General features: G+C 38.9%; 1 protein-coding gene across 1 annotated transcript in view; it reads left to right on the forward strand.

The window, feature by feature from the left end:
• Positions 1 to 4,882: 4,882 nt before the first annotated feature.
• vaspb (vasodilator stimulated phosphoprotein b) overlaps positions 4,883 to 27,660 on the forward strand; it is a 35,887-nt gene continuing 13,109 nt past the window's right edge. The window contains exons 1-2 of the mRNA XM_061719074.1: positions 4,883 to 5,360; positions 27,205 to 27,376. Coding sequence (XP_061575058.1) covers positions 5,356 to 5,360; positions 27,205 to 27,376 — 177 coding nt within the window. The 5' untranslated portion in view covers positions 4,883 to 5,355. The remainder of the gene's footprint in view (positions 5,361 to 27,204; positions 27,377 to 27,660) is intronic.

Consider the following 27,660-nt stretch of genomic DNA (forward strand, 5'->3'; position numbering starts at 1 on the left):
ACATAACAGCCTCTATGCAAACTTAACACATAAAAAGAAATATAAAGAGATCTCTGGAGATTAAATTCACTCATGCTGATAAAAATCTTACAACCTTTGTGTATCTTCAGCGGCTTACTTTCCAGGTTTCTGCAGCACACGGTGAAACGGCTGAGCACCTATTGTAACCATTTTGCTTTGGACGGAGTTGAGCGGCTGATGTGGAAATAAATCTGTGGTGAATCGGAGAAGCACAGACGCTGCCTCGGTTTACTCTGGGACTCGTTCTGATTCTGTAACAGGCTACTTTATGGGAACAAAACTTACTTGTTGAGTCTCAGCCACCACCTTTAAGACAAACACATGCACACGTGGAGCACAGTCTCACGCCAGTTTACTCAACACGCTGAGCTTTGGAAGACAACACATTTGATAGAAAAAATACCAGGAGAGGCTCAGAACAATCACCTTGTGTGAGTAAAAGGATGTGTGTAATGAAACCGGTCTTATTGGCTTTCTGGTTGTTTAGATATGCCACACACACACGAACACACACACACACACACACACACACACACACACACACACACACACACACACACACACAGTGCCTGCTATCATTTCCTCACTTTCACTTCTGTCCGAAGCATCGGATATCTCAGTATTGAAAGGTTAAATAGATGAGGGTGCAAATATATTTTGTGAATAGATTTTACTTTCCCATGTGATATATTTAAAAACTCTTGTGTTTCAGTTTTGAGTGTGTGTTCCTCCTCATAGTATTGGGGGAAAAAAAGAAAGAAATATGGTGAATCAAAATGTGCTCTTCATTTCAGAGGCATTACTCATGAAATACCACAGAAAGCCTATCAATAGACTTAACGCAACAGCCTGTAGCTGTGGATAGAAAACTGAAGTTACCCAAACGGCCCAGCAGGGCGAACTGGAGGACTTGGCAAGGCCCCCCTGACATGGATTTAATGCTGCCTTCAGGTGCTGTTGGAAATTAAAGCTATAAAACTACAAATTAAAATTTGGGAAATTTCTACTAAACTCAGCGGATTAAGATGGGAGGGGCTACACACTCTTCAAACTCTATTAGCTTCAAACTCAAACTGATTAGGATGGAGAGGTTCAAAGAGGAGAAAAACAGATGTATGGACGGATGGATTGATGGACAGTATCACGCGTTCCAGACTAATGTGAGGTTGTAAGATAGTGTTTGTTTGACAGCTAAATTAACTATATCATGTTGTTATTTTAAATAAGTGTGCTATTGCTATGATGCATGTATGTATAGGATGTGTTGTAACTGATGGTAACCGAATGTTTTATTAAACGTAACAATTTTGCTCTATATTTCATGCACAGCAAATAATAATAATAATAATAATAATAATAATAATGCATTCTATTTGTAAGGCACTCTTCATCCAAGAATCTCAGAGTGCCACAGAGCCAGTACATAGTTAAAACTAACAATAATAAGTCATAAAACTCAGCTCAAAAACACCTTCATGAATAAAAAGGTTTTTAGGTCTGTCTTAAAAGAGTCCAGTGTCTGTGCTGCCCTAGATGGTCAGGGAGACTGTTCAAAATATGAGTCTTAAATGGAAAACAACAAATAAACACAATACAATGTTCCTGAGTGGATGCTGAGTAGGAAAATCCTGTGCAAATGATACGTTCCTCCAAAGCAGACTTGACGACAACATTTCAGTCAGTGAGTTAAGGAAAGGCAAGGCAAGTTTATTTGTGTAGCACAATTCAACACAAGGTAATTCAAAGTACTTTACATCAACATTAAAAGCGTCAAGACACAATTAAACAGCAAATAACAAATACAATGAAATAAAATGAGGAAAAGAGGTAAAATAATAAAAAGCACAAGTTGTTAAAAGTGAGGGCAGTAGAATACAGCAGGTAAGTATTTAATTTAAGAGTACGCTTGAGTAAACAGTAATGTTTTTAACCCTGATTTAAAGGAGCTGACAGTTGGAGCAGACCTCAGGTCTACAGGAAGTTTGTTCCACCGGTGAGGAGCAGAATAACTGAACGCTGCCTCACCTTGCTTGGTTCTGGTTCTTGGGAACCACAACAAACCAGATCCAGATGAACCTCAGGGGTCTGGGAGCTTCATAGGAACTAACAGTTCAACGGCTACAGTACATGTTTTAGATTGTTGCTGTCAATTGGTCGCTTTGAACACATGAATGAATGAATGAATGAATGAATGAATGAATGAATGAATGAATGAATGAATGAATGAATGAATGAATGAATGAATGAATGAATGGTCTTTATTTCGGTCTTGTACAAGTTATTTTACAAAACAAAATGAAAAAAGTAAGATAAACATTGCTTTTGCCGAAAAGGTGTAGGCTGAAGCCGTAGCTTATAGTGCCTACCCCTTTTTTCTCTTGTGATCAGCTTAAATCTGAAACATTAGCATTAATCCGTGGAAACAAACAATGCATAAAGAAGACAAAAAATAAATAAGACAAAATATAAAATTGACGTTTCATATTCTAGAATGTTTTTGATAATATACTTTATAGTTATAGTGTTTTATATTTATTTACAATATTTTCTTTAAACATTTTCTTAAACTTGTAGATAGAACTGCACATTTTTAGTTCATTGTCACAACTATTCCATATTTCTCTTGCCTTAATTGATGTACATCTCTTTTTAATATTTGTTCTTGCTGTCATCATCTCAAACATGAGTTTCCCCCCTCAGCTCATAGCGGGTTTCTTTTATTTGAAACAAATCCTTTAGTTTAGTTTATTTTGCACATAAAACATAACAGTAAAAAAACAAAGGTCAAATGAAACATTGTGCAGGAGAGGTGGAAGCCAAAAAGGCTTATGAAAATGCCTCCCCTTTATAAAACAAACATAAACAACAATAACAACAGCAAAAGCAAAAACACAATATGGAAATAGATAATATAAGGCAGAAAAAGACAATTTAACATGAAAAAGAAAAACACTACTGAATTATTGAAAGATGGAAAAGAAATTAAGAAAATGTAGGATAATTGCATGAAAAAAAGTACAATTTAAACACTCCAGGTGTGTTTCTGATCTTAACTAAAAAATGATTTTTTCAAGTGTTTTTTGAACAAAGCCAATGAAGATATTGATTTTAGTGATGTTGGTAAATTGTTCCATAGCGACGGTCCTCTGTATTTCAAAGTGTGTTGATCAGTACTCGAGTTGAGGGGGGATGAGGGGGGATGGCATCCCCCCTGAAATAAAAACGGTCCAAATCATCCCCCCTGTAAAACTGCCATCCCCCCTTTCCATCCCTTATGTCATTTCATCAATGAATGTGGTTTTACTGCTATTTCAACATTTAGAGTCATCACCAGAAAAATAACACCAGAAAAATAACTTGTTTGACAATTTTCACCTGTTTCAAGTAAATTTCCACTTGAAATAAGTAGGAAAATCTGCCAGTGGGACAAGATTTATCTTCTCATTACAAGCAAAAAAAATCTTGTTCCACTGGCAGATTGTTCTACTTATTTCAAGTGAAAATCTACTTGAAACAGTTGGAAATTGTTGTTTTTTCCAGTGATAAGTCTTGTTTTAAGTGTAATGAGATTTCTTTTTACTAAAATGAGACATTTTAACTAGAAATAAGACAAATATTCTTGTTAAGATTTTGAATTTTTGCAGTGATCCATTTTACTTATCCTGTGAAGGACAGAGTCATATTGATAAGTTCAGAAAATTGTTTTTTATTGTTGTGTATTGATGTATTTGATGTAAGCCCAGTGGATATTTAAAGCTTACAGAAGGCTGCATTTATCTGCTGCTATGTCATTCCTGCAGTATTTCTGCAGTTGTTTTGGTCAGTGCCATTATTTGTAATATATTATATTATTTGTAATCAGCACAAATTATTTGTCCCCATATGATAAAATCCACCATCCCCCCTGATTCTTTTTTTACAACTCGAGTACTGGCGTTGATTGTGTGAAGTCCGGCATAAAGGAAGGTGAAGTTCTTTGAGTGTCGTGTCTGATATGGAACAAATCCTGAATGCAGTTTGGAAGCAGTTTCTGCTTTGCTTTAAAGCAGTGGCGTCAATTCAGTCAAAGCTAAGGTATGGCAAGGTTACGAGTCACAGAACTTAACTAGAGTATCAATCAACACGTCCAGCAAATACTCATCACAGAAGTCTGCTATGGAGCTGATCTGTGTGGTCACGAAAATTTGAACTTTTTCAAATGCAGTCTCGCTCACTGCAAAAACTCAAAATCTTACCAGGAATATTTGTCTTATTTCTAGTTAAAATGTCTCATTTTTAGTAAAAAAAATCTCATTACATTTAAAACAAGAGTCATCACCAGAAAAATAACTTGTTATTTGACCATTTTCACCTGTTTCAAGTAAATTTTGACTTGAAATAAGTAGAAAAATCTGCCAGTGGGACAAGATTTATTTAAGCAAAAAAATCTTGTCCCACTGGCAGATTTTTCTACTTATTTTAAGTGAAAATCTACTTGAAACAGGTGAAAATGGTCAAATAAGTTATTTTTCTGGTGATGACTCTTGTTTTAAATGTAATGAAATTTTTTTTTACTAAAAATTAGACATTTTAACTAGAAATAAGACAAATATTCTTGTTAAGATTTTGAGTTTTTGCAGTGTATAATAACTAGTGAAATCGATCATGTTGTTCTGATTTGCCTTTGTAGTTATTCTATATGTATTAAGTAATAGAATAATAGGTGTGGCGGCTGCCATACCTTGCCATACCCAATTGACGCCCCTGCTTTAAAGGCAAATAAAACAGTTTTCTGCTCTACTATATCATGTAATTCTAGAGTCTTATATTTCCGAGGCGGCCGTGAAGGCAGCGCGGGGTTTTATCCTGCTTTGAAGCTGGCGGGCCAGCAGTCCGCAGACCTGCACGTCCGTGAACGCCGCCGACGGACGCGTTCATGACTGGAATCTCCCGACATAAAAGTGGGGAAAGAGAAGTGCGTGGTCTCCCGTGCCGTATCCTGTGCTCACTTTTCCCCAGCGGGGCTCGTCGCGGCCGGTGGTGGGACAGTGATTGGACGTGACAAGCCCGCTTGCACTACTGTATCTCCCTCCTCCTCCTCCTCCTCCCGTCCTCCTCCCGTCCTCCTCCCCCAGCTCCAACAACCAGGAAATCGTCGAGGTGTGCTTCTTTATCCCCCCTGGTCGCTACCCCGTTTACGGGTGTAGATGTGCTGTTTTGTTTTTCCTTTTCCTCCAGTTTTTCGGGTTGTGTTGAAACAAGGAGGGACATAAACTAAGTGAGACTTTTCCAAGCGGGGCGCTCACCCCTGAAGTCAGACCAAGTTGCCTTCGAGGACCCAACTCTGGCGGAACAATGAGGTGAGTAAAGCGGCTCAAGCCTCAATTATGGTTCTGCGTTACATCGACGGCGTACGGTACGCGGCGACGCGCACCTCCTACGCCGTAGGCTCTGCGTCGATTTAACGCGGAACCATAAATCAGCCTTCAGATCCTCATTGTGCTTCTTGGCTCGATTTTGTGTCACTGTTTCAGGTCTGACCTCGCAGCGCCTCTCAGGCCTGCTTGCTTCAATCTCAGCACTTGTGGGTTTTTTTTTTTTTTTTTTACCACATTTAAGTTAGATGTATACATTGGCGTCAATTCAGTGGAAGCTAAGGTATGGCAAGGTTACGAGTCACAGAACTTAACTAGAGTATCAATCAACACGTCCAGCAAATACTCATCACAGAAGTCTGCTATGTAGCTTATCCGTGTGGTTAAGAAAATTGGAACTTTTTCAAATGCAGTCTCGCTCACTGCAAAAACTCAAAATCTTACCAGGAATATTTGTCTTATTTCTAGTTAAAATGGCTCATTTTTAGTAAAAAAAAATCTCATTACACTTAAAACAAGATTCATCACCAGAAAAATAACTTATTTGACCATTTTCACCTGATTCAAGTAAATTTTCACTTGAAATAAGTAGAAAAATCTGCCAGTGGGACAAGATTTATCTTCTCATTACAAGCAAAGAAATCTTGTTCCACTGGCAGATTTTTCCACTTATTTTAAGTGAAAATCTACTTGAAACAGGTGAAAATGGTTGTTTTTGAGTCTTGTCTTAAATGTAATGAGATTTTTGACTAAATTTAGACATTTTAACTAGAAATAAGACAAATATTCTTGTTAAGATTTTGAGTTTTTGCAGTGTATAATAACTAGTGAAATCGATCATGTTGTTCTGATTTGCATTTGTAGTTATTCTATATGTATTAAGTAATAGAATAATCAATACAAATGGACACAGAGTAATTCCATAAATGTATTTAAAAAACAAACATTTACATTTAACCCTTGAAGCCAAAGTGTGGCGGCTGCCATACCTTGCCATACCCAATTGACGCCCCTGGATGTATACCTCGTTCCAGGGGCGAACATCCCGTTTCATAGTTGGGGGGACAATAAACAGTAAAATTTTAGAGAATAAATCCAGGGGGGGGACAAGGAATAAAAGTTTTAGCCTTCCTTTAATACAGCATTTTGACATTTTCAACTCTATCTCGCAAACAGGCAGAAGACCTTTCTTAGAGTAATACAAAACAATGGTATTAGGTGGAAGGTGGCAATAATACAGCACATCTGACATAATACACTGCAAAAACCCACAATCTTAACAAGAATATTTGTCTTATTTCTAGTTAAAATGTCTCATTTTTAGTTAAAAAAAATCTCATTACACTTAAAACAAGACTCATCACTGGAAAAAAAAACAACAATTTTCACTTGTTTCAAGTAGATTTTCACTTAAAATAAGTAGAAAAATCTGCCACTGGAACAAGATTGTTTTGCTTATAAGATAAATCTTGTCGCACTGGCAGATTTTTCGAATTTATTTCAAGTGAAAATTTACTTGAAACAGGTGAAAATTGTCAAATAACGTTATTTTTCTGGTGATGACTCTTGTTTTAAGTGTAATGAGATTTTACTGTTTATTATTATTTTCGATTTCATTTTGGTGCATCACTACTAAATACTACTGCATTGTTCCAAAATTATTAATTCTGTCTCAAATTATTCTAGGGGGGGACAGCTTTACTAATGGGGGGGACTTGTCCCCCCTGTCCCCCCCGGGATTTTCGCCCCTGCCTCGTTCAGAAATGCGGCGAGTTTCTGTCTTGCTGTTGTTTCAGTGAAACTCTGCAGCAGCAGCTTCTTGTGAATAACTTAAGTCTAGCCTTTGTCTAACCGTGACGAAATCCCTGTTTTAACAGTTTCCCTTCATAATAAACATCCACAGGTTGAGGTAGTTTCGTACATCAGATGACAACCCCCTACTTTTGGGTCCGTTTCAAACACTTATTGCGAACTGATTGTTTTGCTTAGATTTGCACTGGCTTCACTATTTCCATATTCTTTTGTAGGCATGTAAATTCAGACACTATCATGGAAAAAAAAAAGCTATCAGCACCTCCATAGTTGAACAAAAGTATATTCATAAGTCAGAGATCAGAGGTCAACCCAATTTTTATAGCGTGTGAAAAAAGGAAATCTGTGTGTTGCTCAAAGGCACTCTGGCGTGGTGATTTCACAGCTTTAGATGGAGCTGCAACAAAGATCACTTGGTCCTCTCCCGCGGCCCACATGCATGTGCGTTTAGATCACGTCATGCATTCCTCAGACACATTATACCTACCCACTGTTTTACTGTTTGGCTGCCTGTGGGCGTGCAGGGTTTTGGACCAGCAACAAAATTGTCATGTACAAGGCTCGTGTCCACAAATTCCTGGTCCTGTTGCAGCCTGTGCAGCCAGCAATTACATGCCAGGGGAGTCAACACCCCTGGCTGGAGCTCCTCCAATCTCACGTTTAAACGTAAGACATTACTTTTGTCAAGAAAACTGACTTTGTGCGGAAAGTTTGTCAGGTGAGAGTTAAAGCGTCTGGACCTTGAGGTGTAGCTAAGCACGGTGGTGCAGGACCGATAACCTGAGTGACTAGTTTTTCTTTTCTTTTTTTCCCTCTCTCTCTCTTTCCCTCCCTGTCCTTTTATCTCAAACTTATCGCAGTGCCCTTTCAGTAACAATATATCTCCGCTCAGGCATATGGGCTGGTCTGGGGTTTTGTTTTCCACATATTTCTGCTTTGCAGGTCTGAAATGCAGCACTTGAGCAGCATGGAGTCCTGTCAGAGTATCACTAGTGATTCAAATTGATACAATAACAACCAATGATTATTAGTTGGCACACGTTAACCAAAAAAATATATTATGAATTGGAAGAGAGAGCATCTGTTTTCTGAATCTATGATGTAAACGTTATTGTTGGAAACACAGATGCACATCACCATGACAACACAGTTTCGCCACTGTAATGCAATGCTTAATACATCCCCTATCATACCATGAGATAAGCAAACTGCACTTTTAAGGAAAAATAAAACCATCACTTCCCTTATTGTAAAATGTTGCTGCAACTTGATTGCTTGTGTAAAGCGTGTTTGTCTGTTTTCAGGTTTCATTAAGCCTCTTAAAGTAGCCTGTCTTTTGGGGAATTGGGGAAGATCAAATACTCTGAATACTGCTTTGATTGGCCTTCCATTGTTGCCCCCCCCCCCCTCTAAAAAAAAAAAGGAAAAAAAAACCATGCCACCTTTTCATAATAGATGCTGGTTGGTATGCAGCTCCTCTTGTTTTCATTGTCATTTGTCAGTGTGGAATGTAAATGTTGACACAGAAGTGCAGTCAGTTGGTCAAAAGTTCAACAACTGACCCAGTTGGGAAAATGGTTCTCCTTAAGTGTCCTGACAGGAAGCAGCCTTTACATTTGAGTCGGTCCTGTCATAAAGAGTGGCTCCTGCAGCGCATTTGTTTGTGTGAAGCATATGCTCTCAATTGAAAACTGATGATTGTGGAACTTTTAAAAAGCTGCTCAGTTTTAGGTTCCCTGTGACTTGGCATCTCCCTTTCATTGGATTTTTCCATTCTCCTCAAAGTGAATGGTAACAATCATTGCATTTAGATCATTGCATCTGCCGACTCCTATCCTGGGGGTTAGGTGCCACAGGAAGTGCACAATTTGCATCATGATGATTCACTTTTACTGTCAGTGAGGTGACTCCCACCTTGCGCTGTGATTCACCGAATGGGTTCCCGACTAAAAGACCTGTCCTGTCTGACACCAGCAGTTTGTTTGCCTCGGGCGCAAGAATTAATACGTGTGACGTGATCACACACGCAGACAGACTGGTGTAACGCATCTGTTTAACACACTGTTTTCAGTCTACTGAGCATCCTGAAGTCAGCAGTTCAGTGGCTCTTCATGTGCGTAAGTGATGCCACACCAGGCTCCTCGTCTGTACGCTGGCAAAAGCTTATTATTGATCAGTCTTAAAAGCAGAGAGAAGCCTGCCGCACTCCAACATGCAGACGCGTACACACACAGAGGCTTCTTTGTGTCTTAACACAACATTTCTCTGCTTTGGCAATAACTACAAAGGGATACAGCTGCAACTGTGACCTCTGCAGTTTTGCGTTTGTGTCATCTTCCTCTGTTCAAATGTTCTTCTTGAGCCAATGTCCCAACAGGCCAGAAACTGTTAAAGGCATGTAGCAAATACCATTGCAAACGTCCACGCTATGATAAGTGGATGAAACACATCTGTGTTGTTGTGCAATGTTCACGTGTGTCTGATGTGTTTAGGTGCTGATACTTCATGCCGCCACTTGTTCTGGTAATACCTTGCAAAGTCAGATATTTCATTTGAACTCCATCAGCGGCAAGTGATTGTCTGTGTGCAATCTTTACTTCGTAATTCACGGTATCGTATAAATACATCAGTACAGTCACTGAGTGCAAAAGGTTTTCTATCTTTTGCACCATGAAGCAAATATCCTAATATTATTGCCGAATGTTGTGTGAATATTAAAATGAAATGTATTTGAAATGTATTTAAAATGTATTTACTTATTTTTTTGTAGTTGAACACTTCCTGATGTACTTACTAATACAGTTCTCCAAAGCAATAACAATTTAAGATAATTGAGGTGTGCTTGTGGGAATCCTTTAAGCATTGTGGATTAAAAAAAAAACGTTTATGTCAGACGTCGTAAATAGTTGCATGATGTGCATTTACAAGCACTCCTTGACGATTCTATGGAAGTTCGTCTGAATGATGGCAAAGCACACATGCCTCGTCATGCCACCCTCCCTCCCATTATTTGAAATGGTCCCACTATGCGAGTTTGTCTCCCACAGCACCCAATCGTGGCTCCCCCTTCTCTGAAACAATTTACCCCTCTTGGCCCTCCCACCTCTCGTACTCATAAATAGGCCATTATGCCTCTGGGATTAGACGCTTTACTACACGAGTTGCTCAACATGCAAAATCTTATACTGTGTACTTTTCATGACAAGACTAGATTCCTCGGTGGCAGCAGCTGTGTTTGTCTCGTTGCACCTCTTGACTGTCTGGGTTGTACTTTCTTCTGATCATTCATTTTAAGCTTTATCCTAACTGGTAAATCCTTCATTTCTTAACTGGTTTGATGGTCATTTTTCAGCCATATTATATATATTTTTTTTTTGTTGGTTTGGGCTTTTTTTTGTGAGCTTAGTATTTTGAAACAGAAGCTGTAACTTATATTCCAAGAAATTTAAGCGATGTACAGAACAATAACATGTAACATGCTTATACTCTTGCAATCCAGTGTTTAAATTGATTAATAACTCTAAACCATCTAATGTGTATCAGAACTAAAGATGTAAAAAGTAAAAGTTTCCTTTTCATTAGTAAGGCTGTTTATTTATTTGCTTGGACTATACATTAACTGCATTCAAACTGCAGTCCATGAAAGAGTTATTGAAGATAGTCAACAGGTTTGTTTAATCTTTTACACCTTCTTAACTGTAACTCTGCCATTAATGTGAAAATCTCACATTGACATACAACCAACCTTAGTCGCCTGGTTTTTAGGTGTAGACACATGTTATCGACTGTATTGTGGTGCAATTTCCGTTGTTACTTCCACTTATTGATGCAATGATACCATAATCACTTAATTACATAAATAAAAAGGACGTATTGGTAATTGTTGAGCATTTTAAATTGTTTACTAGCCCATAACTGTTCCTACTTTCATCAAGGCTCTGCAGTGGATTTGATTATAATCATTATTTCAATTTTGGTTCCCAATATTCACAAAAGCAGTGTAATTGAGGGGAAAAAATAAGTTAAACATCATTGTGTTCTGAATGATGTGCACGCTAAGGCTGGGCATAAACGATTATTTATTAAACAATTAATCGTGCGATTATTTTATTAATTAGTCGACTAATCTAATGAGTAATTGAATGATTATTCTAACGATTATTTTTCTGTTCCATTAATAAAAACCATAATGCATCAAATGGATATCAAACATCCTTAATATAGTTTATTAAAAACAATTTTGCACACTAACATAAAAATACAGAATCAAATTATACAAAATAAAAGAGGCCAGCCCGTTTACTCTCTCAGTGCAACATAAATCTCTCCTGTACAAAATTACAAATAATTTTTAATGTAGTGTTTTTCATTGCACTGCATACTATCCAAATGTGTTAAAAATTACACATTTGTATTGTTTTTATTCTCATAGTTTTGATGACTCACGGCTGTTTTTTGGAGGCTTTTTGCAGGACTTTGTTGAACACTCTGGGAGGAGGTCGCAGTTTCAGTCTCCATTCTGCAAAGTGTGAACTGTTTGTTGTGGATGACCCACATGTGCATGGCGATGCGTAGACAACAAAATATAACATTGACGATATTTTGAAGTTGACGTAATCACTGCATCGCTACAGACCTAGTTCACGCGTAGACTTCACTTGGCTATAGCTTAGTGATTCCTTTTCCCTTTTTGTGTGAAAAATAAAACTAAGAAAAAGGAAGTTTGTAAAAAGCATAGACTGTAAAAGAAAATTTGTAGAAATCTAGTGTGATGTCACCCATGGGATTTCTGGAGAGTGCTTATGAAGCCCCTTTTTGATTGCCTTTTGCTTTGGTTCCCTGCACTGCATGTTTCAAGTGGGCGGGGGCATCTGGGACACACCCACCTTAATGTCATCCACACTAAGCTGCAACTTCTCCTACTTCTGCAATGGATTCAACCTGGAAGCTGCAATGTTCATGTTCAAATTTTATGAATGATGTCCATTTTCTTTAAAGGTATTGTGACATCATTTTTAACATGCTTTTAACACTATTAAAAGTCTTGGCCAACATCCCTTAAATGTGTCTAAAAGAGTGTAACAAGAAAAACTTCACTCTAGTACTCCATTCTGTCCTTTTTATGACAGTGTTTTTTTGCGCCGTGAAAAACGGGTCCTTTTCCCCCTTTCCTGTCAATCATTGCGCCGCACCTCCTCCAACCAACCGCTACACACTTCTGCCAGCGTCTCCACACACACGCGCGCACACCGACCACAAACACCGACACACAGCCCAGACAGGGCGACTACAGCCCGGGGATGAAGTCCAACCGGGACCAGAGGACCGGGACCGCAGCTCCCCGCGAGCAATACACTCACAGCGGCGTCGGAGAGTTAAGCCGGGAGCGACAGGCGTAGCATGCACGGAAAAGCAGCAGGGCGAAGCAGACAGTCCACAGCAAACAATCACAAAAATAAAGGCATGTAAATAAAGTGTCCCCTTATCTTAAGTCCAGTCAGTGGCCGCGGGTCTTCTTAGCAGTTTTCCTCCAGTGATTAGAACAAAAGAGGCTCTAAACAGCTGCGTGTTAAGCCTGATTTATGGTTCCGCGTTAAATCGACGCAGAGCCTACGCCGTAGGGTTCAGCGTACTCTGCGCGTCGTCGCGTAACCCTACGCCGTAGGCTCTGCGTCGGTGTAACGCGGAACCATAAATCGGCCTTTATGGTGCGCTGGAGAGGAGAGGAGGCAGGAGCTGGGTGGAGGGGGCGGTGATTTAGCGGATCGTTACGTAACGATCCGCCACCAAACCAGGTGCGCCGTTTTTGCATAGTTATGCGGAAAATCCCAGAAAGCACACAATACACTGAATGTTAAAAGTTCGTTGTTTTTTGGGTGTAATTGATGTCAAGACACCCAACAAAACACAAAAAATCAAGAAAAATGTGTTTTTCATGTCACAATACCTTTTAAGCTCTTTTGTCCTCCAGAAGCTCAAAAATAAAACCCACAGGGATATGTGAAGTAAAGACATGTCTCTTTAGCCCACCAACAAAAAGAAGAAAAAAGGTCCATTCTTAAAAGGTTTGCATATCAAGCAATCTTAGAGCTGGTGTGTTATCTCTAAGCAAAATGCCTGTTTTTTGATTGTAGAAGGAAGTGAAGGACTTACTGTTGTTTGCTTATAGATTCAGGATGTTTTCTGTTCCTGCTTTTTCAAGCAGTTTCTCACACCGCACCAGAAGTGATTTGTTTGCTGTTGTGAACTTGACAAATTTTGCCACAGTATCAATCTCGCCTTATTTAGTGTCACACAAACTTTAGCTGAACCCATCAGCTCATCAGCGAAATGTTTCGTATAATTTCCCCCTTCTTTTTTTTTTTTTTTTTTTTTTTTTTTTTTAGATACACCCTTGACATTTCTGCTGATACTTGACCAATACCCATACAGATACTAAAATTGGAGCCTCTTCTGATAGTAGCACATGTTTTTTTGACTACTTTTTTTTTCTTCTTTTTTTTTGTCGTTAATTTTGTGCAAACCTGTTTAGAATGCAATTAAATCTTAATTCCTGGCATTTGGACTTCAAAAGCAACTATTTTCATTCCTGACTAACCCGGTTTAGGTGGAAATGACAGGAGGGAACTTGATATATGTTGCAAGACTTTTAGTTCTTGTCACTTAAGATGGTTTTTCATGACATCTGCTGCATATGGGGCTCTTATCAAGCTGTAGAAAAAATGTTGGGACTGACAGTTTTCTGATACTGTTGGGTGATTAATGAGCAGCTAAACATTTGAAATTCCTCAAATTCTTGGTGGTTGTGTGTGTGTGTATATGTATGTATGTATGTATGTATGTGTGTGTGTATATATATATATATATATATATATATATATTACACACACACACACACACACATATGAGTGAGAGAGCATCAAATGAATCAGATTAAAATCTTTAATTTAGCCTGTTTGATTTCAGACAGAACAAACTGGACGCCTTGTGTTAAAGACACTTGCAGTGTGGTCTTCTCTGTAGTCCTCCAGCTGAGGGACATCATCATAGCATATGGATAGCTCAGTTCTAACACTGTAATGAAACCAAAGCTTTCTGTGTGCATAAATGCGGTAGTGATGTACTGTATGGTCTGCATTGCTAATGGCACAAAAATAATTTGGGTTCATCTGGGGCCTTCTCCTTAATGGAGCATAATGGACCCCAGCTAGTATGGGAACGGCTCTCTGCTATTAGCTGTCGTAAACATTACCATCCCTCAAGTTGTCAGATCTTGGCGTTCCTTATCAGGGGTGAAGGTGATTCTGATTGCTGATGGACAAAGGCTGCATTAGATAAGAGGCTTGAAGGCAACGCAGCGTCTGGTTTATGGGCTGACTTTGCTTCATGCAGCGGCTGTGGAGCCAGCGTACTCTTACATTAGCACAGAGATGGAAACATTTAAGCCGCCGCTTTGAGGTGGAGTCTTCATCACAAAGTATAAATCTTGCGACTGAGAAAATGACGCACTCAAACCACAGGAACAGTAGTTGGGAATTCTACAAGAAGGTCATTGATTTTCAAACATGACTAGTTTGTTTGCGAATCCGTCAAGAGAAAAACAAAGAATCACATTTTGTGACTATTGTTTAGCAAGTTCATCATGGATTTAGCATGAATTCAACTGCAGTTTTTGTACAGTACAATGCACTGGAAGGATGTGGGATGACTCCTAGAAGTCCACTGAAGAAGTTCATGTTCAGCTAAAGCATCCAAACGTGTGTGTGTGTCTGTGTGTGTGTATAGTAGAGGATGGCTTTTGAATAAGGTCCCATTGTAGTGGCCACTGAAACTGAAAGTGCAAAAGAAATTAGCTCAAACCTATATGGTATTTTGTATGATAGTTTATCTCCACGTTGTTGAAAGTTGTAGATGTTGAGCCCCCCCGTTTTTTTTTTCTTTTCAATTAAAGCGTCAACAGCAGAAGCCATAACAAATGTAACATTGTAAACCACTGGTACGCACAGTAATTGTTAACGTTAACTTCTAGAAACTCAACAAAACACAGGAATGGTGCAACAATGAAAACCAGGGTTCATGAAGTCAACGCTGCTGTCCATGATCAAACTGCAGTTGAAGGGAAATAAAGTTGTTGTTTTTCCTGATATGAGCTTAGTTTGGTGAAGAGGGGTGCTGTTTACTGAAACGATGTGTTTCAAGCCCTGTTAGGTTTAATTTGTTCTCATATTTACATTTGCATGGAGGCTGAACTATTGACCAATGCTCGTTTTTTTTTTCAAAAAAAGATTCCTCATGTGGTGGAGGGAAGTTCAATAGTTCACTGCTACTCTTAATGAAGTGGTTTCACCTCGAAAGCTGAAACCACTTCATAAAGACCAGACCGATCCGTCATTGGTTGAGCATAAGGAAACGTCACCTGTGGCGTGTGAATCAACCAACAATCCCTGTCTGTTGTGTTCTGACGAAAGCGTGGCATTTCAAGAGCTCAGGAAGTTGTGTCAGCTTGTGAAACAAGCCACAACAGGTCTTTTATTTTATTCAAGCATGTTAGACCAATTGTTACAAGTGATTATTTACACGTCTGCTGTACAGTCCTTCTTTGCAAGTGTCATGGGTCAGAGCAAGGTTTCCTACTGCAACCATTTTTGAGAGCGTGCGACTAAATGTTGTAACAAGGTGCAGCGGTGTAACTTAGAATTGTGACTCTTATTGTTTAACATCCTCTTATTGTGACCTGGGAGTGAGAGGGAAGGTAAAACTGACCTAAGCTTGTTGTCATAACAACACCAGGTAGGCTCAGTGGTGCGCGAGATGTTATCTTTCTGCATTAAGAGCTCTGCTGCTGTTGCTTAAATCTTGCTTGGCCATTTGAGCAATTGGTCTTTTGAAAGAAAAGACACTCCTTCAACACAGCAGCGCCACATTTCTGATTTTAAAAAGGTGTAGAGTCAACAGGTGATATTGAAAAAGGAAGATAACTACGACCTCCCACCATGAAGTGCTCACTGACCACACTTCTGCAAACTGTCAACATCATACACTCGTGAAGTGTAGCGAAAGCATGGTCCATAAACTCCATCTAGGACAATCTATTGATTAACTGAAGCCAGCAGCTTTTGAAAACCTGATGTCAATTGGTCAGTGTGCAAAAGATGCTGAAAAGAGAAATGATAACTGGTAAATTGAAGCATGTTTTGAACTAAGAAGAACTTGCACCTAGTTTGAAACGGCAGAGTTAAAGTGAGGACCTTTCAGAATCAACAAATCTGCTGCTGGTAATTTGCATCAAATAAATGATAAATTGTCACCCAATTCATATACATTTTAGACCACAACAAACACCAAACTGCTGTTTTGGTTTAAAACAAAAAGCACTGATTCATAATTGCATTCCTCTTTATGAAATAAGTCGGATGTTTTTTTGCAAATCGTCTGAACAACCATTTGTGTCTGTGTAAACTGAGGTGGGGTCAAAGGTCATCAATGTTGGTGACAAGCAGGACATATGATTTTAGCTTCTGCGTCCCCCTTCTGTCAAAAAGGGCCTTTTTCTTCTCCAATGCAAATGAAAGAGATGAGCAAGTAAGGGGAGCCAAGAAAAGGTTTGCTCCAGCGGATTGTTCCTCAGAAAGAAGGGGCCCCCACCTTTTTGGCCCGAGTCAAGGAGGATGTGCTCCAACCTGTAAAAGGAATTGAGATTAGTGAGGAAGAGAGAAATGAGTTGGTTCCAAATATGGGCATTAAGTGTGCCAGTCATTGCCCCCCTCCACCCCCCAAACTCCTCATTCACACACACACACACACACACACACACACACACACACACACACACACACACACACACACACACACACACACACAAACACACTCTCTCTCTCTCAAAATCTTCTAACTCCAGAGGCAGGAAGGAATTTATCTTGGCCCTTGAAGTGGTTAAACAACAACGTTAATGCTTTTGGTCAAACGTCTTTTCATTGGAGGGGAAATGATGAGTCAAAACCAAAGGAATGCTGAGACGTTTTCCCCATTGAACAATTCTCCGATATCTGACTCCATTCAGAGATATTTAGAAGAAGAGTTTAAGAATAGCTACGATAGCCTGGATGCCTATTTCTGTGTGGCTGGTTTAGGGAGGCAGAATGTAGTAGCCTGCAGCAAGTTTGTGTGGGTTCAGCAGCAAGCTAGGACCTGTGTGAGGAGAAGCAGATGGATGGAGCGATTTAAGTCAAAAGAAAAATAAGACAAGAGAGTGCTAATGGAGATTTACTGTTCTGTTCCCAGTTGTAGGGCTACTGAAGTGTTTTACCTACTCCTAAACTGGGCAGGACGAGGGAAATGGAACACATTTTTCTTAAATGCGATGATGAGAAGTTCATTGCAGTATGAAAAGTAGCTGACCGCATCTTCTGGAAAGTTGTTTCCAAGTCATGTTCTCCCCCGAGGTTCTGCTTTGCCTTGCCTTTTTTAGAAATAACCTTTTATATATTAAAAAACGTCTCCTTCCTCTTTCGTAAAATAACAGACGCCCAGTGTAATCCTGAAAATAATTTGCACTTTTGTTACTTGGTCCCTGTTGATGTTGCATGAGGAAGAAAAGAAGCCACATCAGTTTTTTATTTTTTGCACAGTGATAATACAATAATTTTTTTTATCATATAAAGACAAATAATTTGTGCAGGAGAGGAAAAGAAGCCCGAAGGGCTTATAAGAAATCCTCCCCTCAATACAAAATCACCAAGAACAAATCAGTCAATAGCAAAAGAATAGAAAGGAAAAAAGAAAAGGTAAAATAAACAAAGAAAAATACAATAAGTACACAAACAAAAATATCCATGAAATGGCAATTTCATTTCCGTAAGAATAGCCTGTTAATTTTGTCTAGATAAAAGATACCCCACCAAGCTGGTCCTAAACGTTTTTAAGGATGAGGCTAATTTAAGAGATCTATCTAAACAGTTCCAGAGTTGAGGGTCATGGAATTTGATAAAGGATTGGTGACTGCAGGTACGACAAAGAGGTAAATGAAAGTTCTTCCCTCCTCTAACTGAATGATAATGAATATCTGATGATAACAGAAAAAAATTATGAAAAGTGCCTGGAATGTCTTGTTTGCAATAAATGAACTTAAACATAAACAGGCATGTTTGAAACTTGTTAATAGAAAAAATTGATAATTAAAATTTGCTAAATAAGGGTGCAGAAGGTGCTTGATGAGAAGAATATGAGATCATTCTCAAGAATCTTTTCTGAATTAAAAATAATTGAATAAAAATAAAGAATAAGAAGCGCCCCAATCAGTGGGGAGTTGATTTAGCGTCTGGACGTTGAGCTAGATATTAACATTTATGGGGTAGCATCCTCCTAACAGCACAGGCTTCTTTTTGCTGTTTATAAGCTTATCTTGCACCTCAGGGATAGTCACCGGTCGTGTGTAGTTCAGAGCCATGCAGGCCCGGCTGAACATCGCTGACAGCTGTATGCATGGCCCGAGGGTGATGTGAGGACAGTGTACTGTCAGATGACTGGGCCCGGTGTCAACAGGCTATTGTGTGGGCTCCCCAAACCCATCAAAGGTCAAGTACTTCATCACCATCATGACCTCAGTCCAGTGAGTGTCTGTCTGTGTCTTTAATAGTAACTATTAAGCTTTGTAACTCAGTTTCTGACTGTGCATAGCTTCCCTTTCTTGCATTTCAACTTGAAAGGAAGTATTCTCCTGATATGCACACACCTGGTTTCACTATATTGTACACATATCAGGTTTTTCCATGTGGGTCCTTTACTGATACCACTTCCCTTTTTCACTTCAGTCTACAGCTGCGTGTCTATCTGGAACGTGACTTTCACTGCTTGGTCTGGTGTCGGCTGCTGTGGCCAAAGGGGAACCCGTCTCTTTGTGTGGTTATAAAGGGATTCTGACGTCGCATTGAACAAAAAGGAAAATATCTTAACATTACTGTTGTCTAAGCTACAGGTTTGATTTTTTTGTCAAATCTTGGGTAATTACAATGTCGAAAATAATTTAGTTAATCATGACAATTTACACCCCCTCCCTCCTTTCTTGTGTATTTCAGCATGTGTCATTTGTGATTCACTTGTCACTAAGAAGGAGGAAGTAGTTTGGTTGACCACACTTATCAGACCTTTTATATAGTGACTTATTGTTGGTTCCTGTCTGGTTTAAATGTTCTTTTTTATTGTTGGAGGAACTTAAGGGCAAATAATGAATAGTCCATTTGTTTAAGTTGCAGAACAGCTGCCTGAAGTTTACTACTTTAATTGTGGCATCTGTTTCTCATATTTTGTGTGTTCTTGTTTTGCTGTGAATTGTACATGAATCCTTCCTTTTTTAAAGTTGTAAACAATACATTGAAGGGGGAAAACGTTGAATGAAAGCAGTAGTAGTATAGTAGTAGTGCAGAAAAGTGTTGATGGGACAAACCTGAAAGGCTTAGCCCTCTTTCTCGTGTGGTGCCCACAGAGTGAACTGTTCCTGAGTTCACGAATAACTCTCATTAAAACGTTTTAGTTGGCTCTAGTTGTGAAGGGGGATGCCAGCTGTTCGTATTGTGGCCCATGGTGTGGTAGATGGGAGCTTGTACGAGACACGGGCCTGATGAAATAGGAGAAAAGTTAGGCCATGGTTGGGTGCACATATAGTGCATTACCAGACTTATCGCCTGGACAGCGTTGTGTCAGACCGTGGAGTTGAGTGAAACGTCCACATTTGCACTCAACTGTAAGTCAGATCTGCTTAGCTGTGTACTTTTATATTATATTACAATGTTATGTAATACGCATAACCTCCAAGGAAGCCACAACGATGCATTTCTGCACAGGTTTAATTCTTGCTGAAAGTTTTGATTTTTATAGAGGGACAGAGAGTGGCTGAGGAACGCAGGGGGAGGGTCAGGTAGGTTGAAGAGGATAAGGAGAAGTGTGTGTGTCTGTGTGTGTGTGTGTGTGTGTGTGTTGGGGGGGCTGAGCCATGGGGCCTGACTGTACTTGCCAGCACATTTGCAGAAAGGCTCTGAGAGCACAGCCTTATACAGACATTTCCAAGAGACCACGTGCCCCAGTGTTTCACCGTGATTTCCTGTTAACCCTTCGCTCGCCGGTACCAAACCACTGAAGGATGAGAAATTTGATCTGGCTGCAGTATTGAAGTGAGGATGGGCTCGTTCAGCTGCGGTAAAAGCTCAAATACCATTCTAGCCTGGTGATTATTTCCTGGGCTGTAGGCTTGTGCTTGACGTATTCGATGTTGGTGTCTCGAATCCCTCCTGAAGCTTTGGAGGAAACCTCTTCCGTCATGGGTCACTGTTGACATCTGTGCTTCCCCATGTGAACTGGTGGTATCTGAGGAATAACAGGAAAGGATTGTTTGACTCTGTGTTCAGTGATTTATTCCCCCTACTAAAACACTGTCCAGTGAAACCCAGTCGCGTGCCTTCTGCGGTCCGTTGTTCCCCCTTGGATAAAGTCACTACGGACACACGTGTTGGCAGGACGACAGGTGTGAGCGTGTGTGCGACTCAATGTCCGCATACACGTGTGCCACAAACCTTTTTAAAGTCTCACTGTCCGTTGTTCTATCAATAATGCAGCTGCTCACTCAGTCTCACTGCTTAGCCACTGCCTCCTCCACCATTAAATATGCATCTGGTTCCCAGTCCTACGTCTCTGTCCCCTCCCAGTTCCCATATGCCCCGGCTACACCACACATCAACAGCAGCCTGGATGCAGCTGAGAAAATGCTTCAGTGATGTTTCTGAAGAAAGATTTTTATTTATTTTTTTAAATTTAAGTGTTTTTCACATGTCTTACTAATGGGCAGGCTTTTGCGAATGGATGGATTAAAACGCCAGTTAGGTTTATTATTGTATGATTTATGTATTTACTAATATATATATATATACAGTATATATATATATATATTAGGGCTGGGCGATATATCGAGATTTTAATATATATCGATATATTTTTAAACACGATATGGTACGAGACAATATCGTTTATATCGATTTAAAAAATATATATATATATATTTATTTTTTTTTTACATTTTTTTTTTAAATAATTTTGATATAGCTTATTTTGTGACAAATTTACTTGAATGTTTTATTTGAGATTTGCACAAATGTTTTGTTATTTGCACAACTGTCAACCTCAGTGGAAAAGTCTGCCTGTTACTGTCTACATTGTATTAATTGCACAATGTATTTTAATTTAATTGTTATGCAGGAAAGGGATATTTGTTTTATTTTATTCAAGAAGCATTTTTATTCTATATATGCAGGCAGTTTATTTTTATTTCATTTGTTTTATACATTTTGATATTGTGCAGACCTCTGTTAATAAAGGTACCTGTGTGACATTTGGCACGAGGCTTTGTATTAAAACTGACTGTTTTTTTAAGGGTTTGCCTCAGAAAAAATGAAGCTAACAGAGATGCTATGCTATAATGCTTTGGGGGAAACCCCAATTAAGGCACAGAAAAAATATCGAGATATATATCGAGTATCGCCATTCAGCTAGAAAATATCGAGATATGACTTTTGGTCCATATCGCCCAGCCCTAATATATATATATATATATATATATATATATTAGAATTTTTAATTAAATTATAATATTGATAATAGTATTACATCACATACTGCTCTCCCTTGTTGCAATCTAGTTTCAGTAGATACAATCTCCGGGCATTTCTTCGCTGTTCTCTAATTTTCTAAGTTGAATTCCTAATAAAGCTGCTTATATTTGCATATTTTAGTGACCAAAATAACTTCCAATGAGATTGTTTGTTTACCAGCCATCACTGAGTTTGTAAGTGTGAGAATGAAATCTCTCTCGACATTGTCTGTTTTGTTTTCAGTACAGACATGTCAAATGTCTCTTAAATCCGGGCGTAACTAATTTAGAATCTGGTCTTGCAGACTGGCAATTATGATTTACCAAGTTATGGGATGCAACCTGTGTCCTTTCTGCCATTTCTTAATCCACATAGAGCTGATTTCAACAAACCAAACAGAGGCTGGTGAACTGGCTTTGCTACTTTTTAGTTTTTCAGATCCTGACATCATTATCGGAAATACTTGGCGCTACTCTTCTTAAAACAAGGGTATTGGGATCTGCCAGCATTTCTATTTATGGACCGTCTGACACAATGTAATTTTTACCAACAGAAGCGTCATTATTCTTTGTTCCTCTAAGGTTGTTTTCTCACCTAATGTTTCAGTAGGCTTGGTCCGATTGGGGTTGCAACATTCGCCTGATCCAGTTGCTTTCACACTGCACTTTGTCAAGTGAACTGTTCTTCACTTGACTGTTCTTATTAGCAGCAAAGTTTTTTGCCCGCAAGTTAAATAAATTACATATTTTTTGGCTAAAGGAATCATTTTTACACACCTTAAACAATCTTGGGCTAATTTTGAAATTAGTCGATTTTAATTATTTCAATAATTGATAGATCATCAACTGTGAAAATAGTCATTAGTTGCAGCCCTAATTTAGGGCTGCAACTAATGACTATTTTCACAGTTGAAGTGCTTAAGTTTACCAGGTTGTAAATGCATCTCCGAAACTACACTCCCAACTGAATGACACTAACTGAAAATAAACGTTAAAACAGAGCAGGCATTTGACATTTGGACCTCCAAGGTGTTGAAGTGTCAACACATGAATGCCTTTCTGATTTTACAGAGTTTGGGTGGACCTTAAGTTTAATTCCTAGATTTCAAGATGTTCTTTGTTTGATGTAAATTTATCATAACAGTCATATTTTTTTTATTTTTTTTCCATGTGTATACTTATAATTTAAAAGTAGTTTAACCTGAGCAAGGTAATACAAGAGTAATACCAATAATGGCGAAGGTAGTTTAGAAGTAAATGTTAAAAGATTATTAAATAAATAAAAATATCAGTGGTATTAGATGGGTGCTCTGTATCAGCCAATGCTAAAAGGTTAGGTACCATAATTACTGTTCTCCAAGTTACAAGAAGGCACCAAAGATGGTGGAGGCTACTGTTTATTGCTTTATTTGAGCATCCAACCCAGACCGTTGCTGCTGTTGTCATATTAGCTCTCCATCATGGTTCGAAACAGAGCAGAGTCGCACTCTAAACTGTCACTTCTGTCACTCTGCTAGATGTAGTCGTTTAAGTCAGGTTTATTTCTACAGCACATTTAAAACAAACTCAGTCGACCGTGCTCTACAGGCTAAAGCAAATGGAAAATAAGCAAAAATAACTTTTTTGTTTTATTAAAATCCCAGCAGAACAACTGTCTAATACAAAGAAATAACAGAACTTAAATAAAGCAAATGAAGCAATTTAAGAGCAAGCTAAAGACTCAGCTCTTTAAGGAGCACTTCTGCATCTAGTAAACCTCTCTGCTCATCAGAATTAATTTGATTTATGCAGGACTCAGCACTGAGAAAGCAGCATGCACATATGACAAGATGATCGCATGATGGTGTCTTTTTAGCTTTCTTGTATAAAGGGACTGTTGTGTTGGGTGGGAAGGGAACAAAACTTATTTTTTTAAATTATAGCACTAGCATGGCAGTACCTGTGTCCAACTGGAGTCCCAGCAGTCTGATCGAAATATCAAGATCAGCTGGTTGGTCGATCTCAGAGCTCTTGCGTTTTAAAAGCTCTGATAAATAAAGTGGTTCCCTGCTGTTAAGACTCTTAAAAATGAAGCATAAAACTTAAACTGGAACCTGAAGTGAACAGGAAACCAGTGAAGGGAACCAGCACAGGTGTGATATGCTTACACTGTTTCTTTCCTGTCAGAAGGTGTCCTGCTGTATTCTGGACTGTTTATAAACAAAGGAGCGGCAAGTTATCATACCCAGAGTAGAAATGGTCGCAATAATCTAAACGATGGGTAATAAAAAGCACAAAGTCTTTAGAAGAATTGTAGGCTAGTAATTTAGGAGCCGTAGATGAAAAAAGCTAATTCTAAACACTGACCTAACATAGAATAGAATAGAATAGTAGACTTTATTAGTCTCCCAGAGGAGAAATTCAGTCGTGCAGCAGCCAAAACACACACACGCTTTATACCAAAAATGTAAAATAGAAATTACCATAAGTAGTTAAATAATACAAAAGAGCAATATAAAAAGTAGAAAAAGACTATGTACAAGAGAGAAAAAAAGTAGTAAACACAAAATAAACTGATAATATTTACAAGATATTTACAAATATTTCCAAAAATACGTGAGGTATTAGTGGTTATTGCACTTTCAAGGAGACAGGTTTATTGCACAAGGGTGGCTACAGTTTCTTATTGTACAGTCTGATGGCTGTGGGGATGAAGGACCTGCGGTAGCGTTCCTTCTTGCAGCGCGGGTGGAGCAACATGTTTATCAAATTTGAAATCTGAGTCAAAAATCACACCGAGGTATCTCACAAATTGCTTACGGATCACAAATATTGGGCCAATTAAACTGTCATAATCATCAAAAATATCTGTTTGAACAAAAAAGATCATTTCTGTCTTGTTGTTATTCAAATGTAGGGAATTTATCTTCATATATGAGTGTAATTCCTAAAACAGTTCAGGAAAGGAACCTTTGACTCATTCTTTCTCCGTATAGGCAGATACATTTGCAAGTCACCAGCAATGTTGTACAAAGCAAACAGAATTAGGCCCAGAATGGAGCCTTGCAGTACCCATCAGCATGCTTCATTGCCAATTGAAAAATTATTTTAAATCCTATGTCAGCAAACAAGATATACATTTTCAAAGAAAGCCCATATACCGGTACTCCAAGTTGCTTCTGTAACTTGCTTAGTATTACTTACGCGAAACTTTTCAGGATTCTGAATTGATGATGATTTTGTGTTCAAGGTGGCACAGAAGCACAAAGAAGAGAACGTTGCAATGAAAAAACAGTCTGTGTCCGTTGGCGTGCTTGTTATACGACCAGTGCCAAACAACACAATCACAGGAAGGCATTTTGATGTTTTATGTAAAATTCTGTGATTGACAGCAAATCCCAAACTATCTGATCTATTTGGGGTTTCTGAACCACGTCCACCCACTGTACAGTCAGGTTTCATTCAAACATAAAATGTTTTAGGGATATATGTGGCTCTAAAACATTTCCTGTTTGGGATTCTGGCTTTTCTCCAAGCACCTCAGGTTTTATGAAATCCTAATTTTCTCTTGCTCCAGCTTTAGCCAGCAGAATTTAAAGTGCATTTTCCAGTTAATATGGGCTGAATTAAAATGTTATCAACTTGTAGGAAAATGTGGGATCCGTGTGTGCTTGCAGGCATCGACTGTTCAGACTGGAGCAGACCTTATTAGGCAGTGTTGGCAGCAGGAAGTGGGTTGTGTCTTTGGTGCTTTGTCACAGGAAGTAGCAGATTGTATCACGGGTGGGACAGATGGAGGGAGAGGTGGAAAAGATGGATTAAGGCACTATAGACAGAGGGAGAGAGAGCATGGGTGACCGATAAGGACAGGAGGGGGAGGAATAGTAGAAATCTGAAATTGACATTTAGCCACTTTCTGGTCCTCTGGCTTTCGGCCTCTCACAAAGTTCTATACTTTGGTTTTATTGCACACTGGTATAGTTTTTGCTTTTTGAGTTTTGCTTTAACCTCCTGCACAAATGTATAAACTTTTTTCTCGGATAATGAAAGATACTTCTTTGCATAGCATACAGGAAGATTCTCACACACACTACTGAGAATACCTGTATGAGCACATGTGACTGTTTGTTTTCGTATAAAGTTTTCTCACCACCTCCTCCTTGCAGAGGAGGTTGATGTTGAGCAGGTGGAAGATTCCAGTGCCTCATTTGGCGGCGCTCGGAACAACTTCCTGTCTTTGTCAATCTCCATTGTTTTCTCATCTCCCGTATAGTTTAGGCTCAAACTAAAGTCTTTTTGTGAACAGACTAAATTCTTTTTGTGAACAGAAGTCAAAACGGTTGAGTTCAGTTTACCTTTCTATCCATCCCTTTTCACTTGTTTATAATTTGTTTACTTACACTTAACGAGATACTTTATTTACCAAGCTTAAGGAGTATGCTTCAGACACAATCTGAAGCTAAAATATGTGCCACTATATGTGTCATATGCTTATTTTTGTGTTGTTTGTTGGAATCCCAACTAATATTCAGAGCAAGCCTCCTCTGATGGTGTGAAGCGAAACTCGGGCCACACTTGTCTTGACAGACTGACTTTCATGTCTGAACAAGTTTTTTGTTTGATTTTCTTCTTTTTTTTTCTTCCCTCCATTTGTTCATCCTGTGTCTCCAGTTGCCATTCTCGCTCCCTCAAAGTATTTGCTTTTTTGGTTCCTGCCGTTGTCCACACCACACAATGATAAATCATATTCAGGGTAGGACTATGACTTTTCTTGTACATTTAGCTTTTCCCATTTGGTCAGCTTCTACTTTTCTGCTGTTTTCATACGTAGTCATGTACAACATGGTGTGCGGTGTGTTCATTTAGAGGTATTCTTATTGTAAAGACACTTATGGGGGGAGATTAGTTTGAACAGTAATGCTGTTTTCTATTTATATATTTCATGTGATTTCTACCTCCCGAAGAAGCAGATAATTTACTGATTGATGCCCATTCATCAGATGAGGTCATCAGATCTGCCACCCCCACAGCTTTTACAGATTTTTAGAAGTTATTTCACAAGTTTTCTGTTTCCATCTTTTGCCATCTTATTGTAGAACCTCATTTCTGTGATCAGAAAAATGAACCCAAAGTTAATGAAGTCAAGATGTGAATATTGTGGGTGTTTTTTTTTTTTTTGCTTTTTACTTTCATACATACTGGCATACTTTCATCTTGCAGTTGGTCTGAAGTCTAATTTGATGTAAAAATCTGCTCTTGTTGTTATTGCTACGTGTATCAGATGTCTTGTAATTGTTGACCGCTTTCTTTCCGAGAGCTGTTTCTCCTCAGGACTCATGTTCACTGGCCTGGTTGCTTTTAGGAGCTTTATTCACTTTCCGTCTTCTTTCTTTTGTCTTGCAGTGAGTCGAGTATTTGCCAGGCCCGGGCCACTGTGATGATCTATGATGATAGCAACAAGAAGTGGCTCCCGGCAGGTGCTGGAGCCCAAACTTTCAGCAGAGTCCAAATCTATCACAACCCCACCAACAATGCCTTTAGGATAGTGGGGCGCAAGATGGTGACGGACCAGCAGGTATGTCAGCTTTGGAAAAAAATGTGTGTGTGAGAAACTTTGTAGTACAGTTTCTCACACACCCATTCCTGTACAAAGTTTATGCATGTGGGCTGTTTGTGTATGTGTGAATTTATCTCTTGAGGTGTGTGTGACAGTTCATCTGTGACACAGTGTTTCAGTGAACAAGTGTGAGTCAGATCATCTTGATAAGTTCCAGTACACTTCATATAAAAACACACACCACAATATTCATTGTACACGTTACTGATGTATCAATTCTGGTCAACGTCTATTTGAGCTCT

Source organism: Cololabis saira, chromosome 4 (assembly GCF_033807715.1).
Source record: "Cololabis saira isolate AMF1-May2022 chromosome 4, fColSai1.1, whole genome shotgun sequence".
Taxonomy (NCBI): domain Eukaryota; kingdom Metazoa; phylum Chordata; class Actinopteri; order Beloniformes; family Belonidae; genus Cololabis; species Cololabis saira.